Source organism: Abrus precatorius, unplaced genomic scaffold (genome assembly GCF_003935025.1).
Source record: "Abrus precatorius isolate BTA unplaced genomic scaffold, Abrus_2018 Scaffold11, whole genome shotgun sequence".
In the NCBI taxonomy this organism is placed as follows: domain Eukaryota; kingdom Viridiplantae; phylum Streptophyta; class Magnoliopsida; order Fabales; family Fabaceae; genus Abrus; species Abrus precatorius.
In genome coordinates, this window is record NW_020874303.1 from 22,727,600 (window position 1) to 22,730,696 (window position 3,097).

A 3,097-nucleotide genomic window follows, 5' to 3' on the forward strand; every position below is an offset into this window, starting at 1 on the left:
CAGCCATTAAAAATACATTCGCCGCCGGCTAATTAATTTTAAAAAAGTGTTATTTGATCAATCAAACTCCAAATGATAGTACCTAATAAAATATTAAAATAGACACTTCAGCAATGTGAACCCTTGTATCAACTATTGTCTATTTCCTTGTCAAAATAAAATTAAAAATAAAAAGTCAATTTTGGTGTAAAATATTCTAATACTACTACTCTATCTACCCTTTTTTCTAATTTCTAGTGAAACTCCAAGGACAATATACGAGTAGCTGCTACTTTGTTGCAAGCAATGCATTCAACATCGCAAGCCATGGAAATGGAATTGATATCAAGAGAAACCATCAAACCCTCTTCACCCACTCCTTCTCACCTTAAAATCTACAAACTCTCATTCTTAGACCACATCATTTTCCGCAACTACATCCCTGTCCTTTTCTTTTACCCCCCAAACAATGCCCATCAATGTGACCAAACATCATTGCTCAAAAAGTCATTATCTCGAGTTCTATCCAGATACTACCCTTTCGCAGGTACATTCAGAGACCAACTTTCCATTGATTGCAACGACCAAGGCGTGTTATTACTCGTCACGAGGTTCCCACAAAACCTATCAGAGATTCTCCACAACCCCAATGAAGCATCGTTGAACCCTTTGTTCCCCGATGAATTGCACTGGAAGGCTATGGACACAACTTCAACCATCGTAGCCATTCAAATAAACCACTTTGCTTGCGGAGGAATGGCAATCGGCGTGTGCATGTGTCACAAAGTTGCGGATGCTGCCACTCTTTTCAACTTCGTCAATGATTGGGCCACGTTGAACCGCGAAGAAGGAACAGAGTTACCCTTCCCTGTTCTCGATGCAGGGGATTCCTTACTCCCACATGGGGACCTGCCTATTTTCCCAGAAGTTATGTTCGCGAAAGACGACACAGTTTGTAAAAGGTTCGTGTTCGATGCTTCCAAGGTTGAGTCACTCAAGGCCACGGTGTCCTCTCGCAACGTCAAGAATCCCACGCGCGTGGAAGTTGTGACTGCATTTATTTACCAGCGTGCGGTTTCGGCGTTGGGGTTGAGTCGTAAATCGACGTCGTTGCGCGCTGCTGTGAATCTTCGGAATAGAATGGTTCCTCCACTGCCTGAGAAGTGCGTGGGGAACATGGTTTGGGCCATGTTCATGGAGAAGGGCGAAACGGAACTTGATGAGTTGGTGAGAAAAATGAAAGAAAGGTTGCGTGAGTTTTGTGACACGTATGGAAAGAAGTTTGGAGGGAAGGAGAAGGATTTGAAGTTCATCAACGAGTGCTTGAAGCGAGTTACTACTACTACTACTACTGGGGAGAGTGAAAGGGAAAGTAAAAATCAAAGTATGGTTCATTATTCGAGTTGGTGTAGGTTTCCGATGTATGAAGCTGATTTTGGGTGGGGGAAACCGACGTGGGTGGGGACGAGTGGGTGTCCAAAGAAGAATACGATAGTTTTGATGGATACGAGTGATGGGGTTGGCATTGAAGCGATTGTGAATATGGAAAAGGAAGATATGGCCATGTTTGAATGTGATTCTCAGCTTCTTAAATATGCTTCTCTCAATCCCCCAGTTCCACATGCTAATAGTTTTCCGTAATTATTGTCTTTTTTACTCTGTATTAGCAACATGTAATTAAAACCTATGTATAATTAATTTTTATAAGTATTATATGCTATTATTTATTAATTTGCTATTATGTGCTTTTTAATGTGTTAAAAAAATTTCAGTTTTTTATATTTATTTTTAGAAAAATATTAAAATTGAGGTTAAGAAACTAAACATAAGAAGTATATATTAATCACATTACAAATACAATTGCAAGTGTTATTTTTAAAATAAAAATTTTATATAATAATTAATAAAAATATAGCAAAGAGATGCTATACAAATTCTCTGTAGTCTATAAGTAAATTAGATGTCTACTTTTTTTTAAGTGAATTTTGAAACAATTTCTTAACAAAGAGTAATTTTAGTTTTAGCAAGTGATGAATACTTTCAACTCACTTAATGAATTTTGGTAGTTTTCTTTTTCCTATCTAACTTTTGAATTATTTATATTTATTTCTCTTTATAACTGGTCATTACTTGAAATCATTAGATTATGTACTATCATAGTACTAATGTAAGAGTATTATCATAACAACTTTTTATATTTTGTGCTTGTAATAAAAAATTGTGTAATTTAATGATAAATAATATTTTTATTTTTATTTATATTTATTAAGTAAGAGTATTCTTTAGAAATAGATATGTCAAATAAGAGTTTAATAATTTTAGAAGTTAATTGTCAATATTGTCATGTGTAGCAAGTTTAGGATCTCCTCATCTTTATTTCCTTGATATGGTGGATATAAAAACAATCATTCTCTTATTTATCTCTTAAAGATGTATTTTTCAGGATAACCCCTACATCATTTGCTTCAAAATCCTTCAATTCATTAAAAAAAAATATGTCAAATATCTCATCTTTGTGTCTCGAATTACATGCCAAAACTTGCAATCCGAGGGACACTGCCTTCCTGGGAAATAGAAAAAGAACAATAGAAAGGTATAAAGTCATTTCTGATCGCAAAACTTGAACACGTCAATGTGAAATATGTGATTCGAGATCAGAATACTCGCAGTAAAGGGAAAAATTATTTTCGGGATATTAGCTTAAGCAAGAATCGCGTGAAAAGTTGTCGTAATGTTTAATGCTGTGGTGGGTCTTACCCTGCTAATAATTGGTGCTATGAGAATTAGAGAAGCTTTCGAAGTCCCTGCTCCATGCGCTGCCTTAGAAAGAGGTGAATGTGACATCAAAACATATGAATCACTTGAGAATCCAAAAGTGGGAAAGAAGATTGTTTGCTACTTTCGGCACAGGGATAGTTCATGGACTGCAACCAGATGCATTGATGATGGTGTTGCCTGCCCTTGCTTTGCCTTCTCGTTTGGCTGGTGCTGCATTTCTCATCATGCTTTTAATTGGAACTGTAATTGCGTGGAAGCTCTACCTTGTTTATTGGTTCATGTAGCCTGGAACTAAAGGATCGTACCTAGGATAACTGAGAAACTCACCTGGGCCTCTTCC

General features: G+C 36.5%; 1 protein-coding gene across 1 annotated transcript; it reads left to right on the forward strand.

Moving 5' to 3' along the window:
• Positions 1-306: 306 nt before the first annotated feature.
• On the forward strand, positions 307-1,620 carry LOC113855844 (vinorine synthase-like). The gene has a single exon (XM_027487472.1). The coding sequence runs from the start codon at positions 307-309 to the stop codon at positions 1,618-1,620; it is 1,314 nt and encodes a 437-aa protein (XP_027343273.1).
• Positions 1,621-3,097: the final 1,477 nt, after the last annotated feature.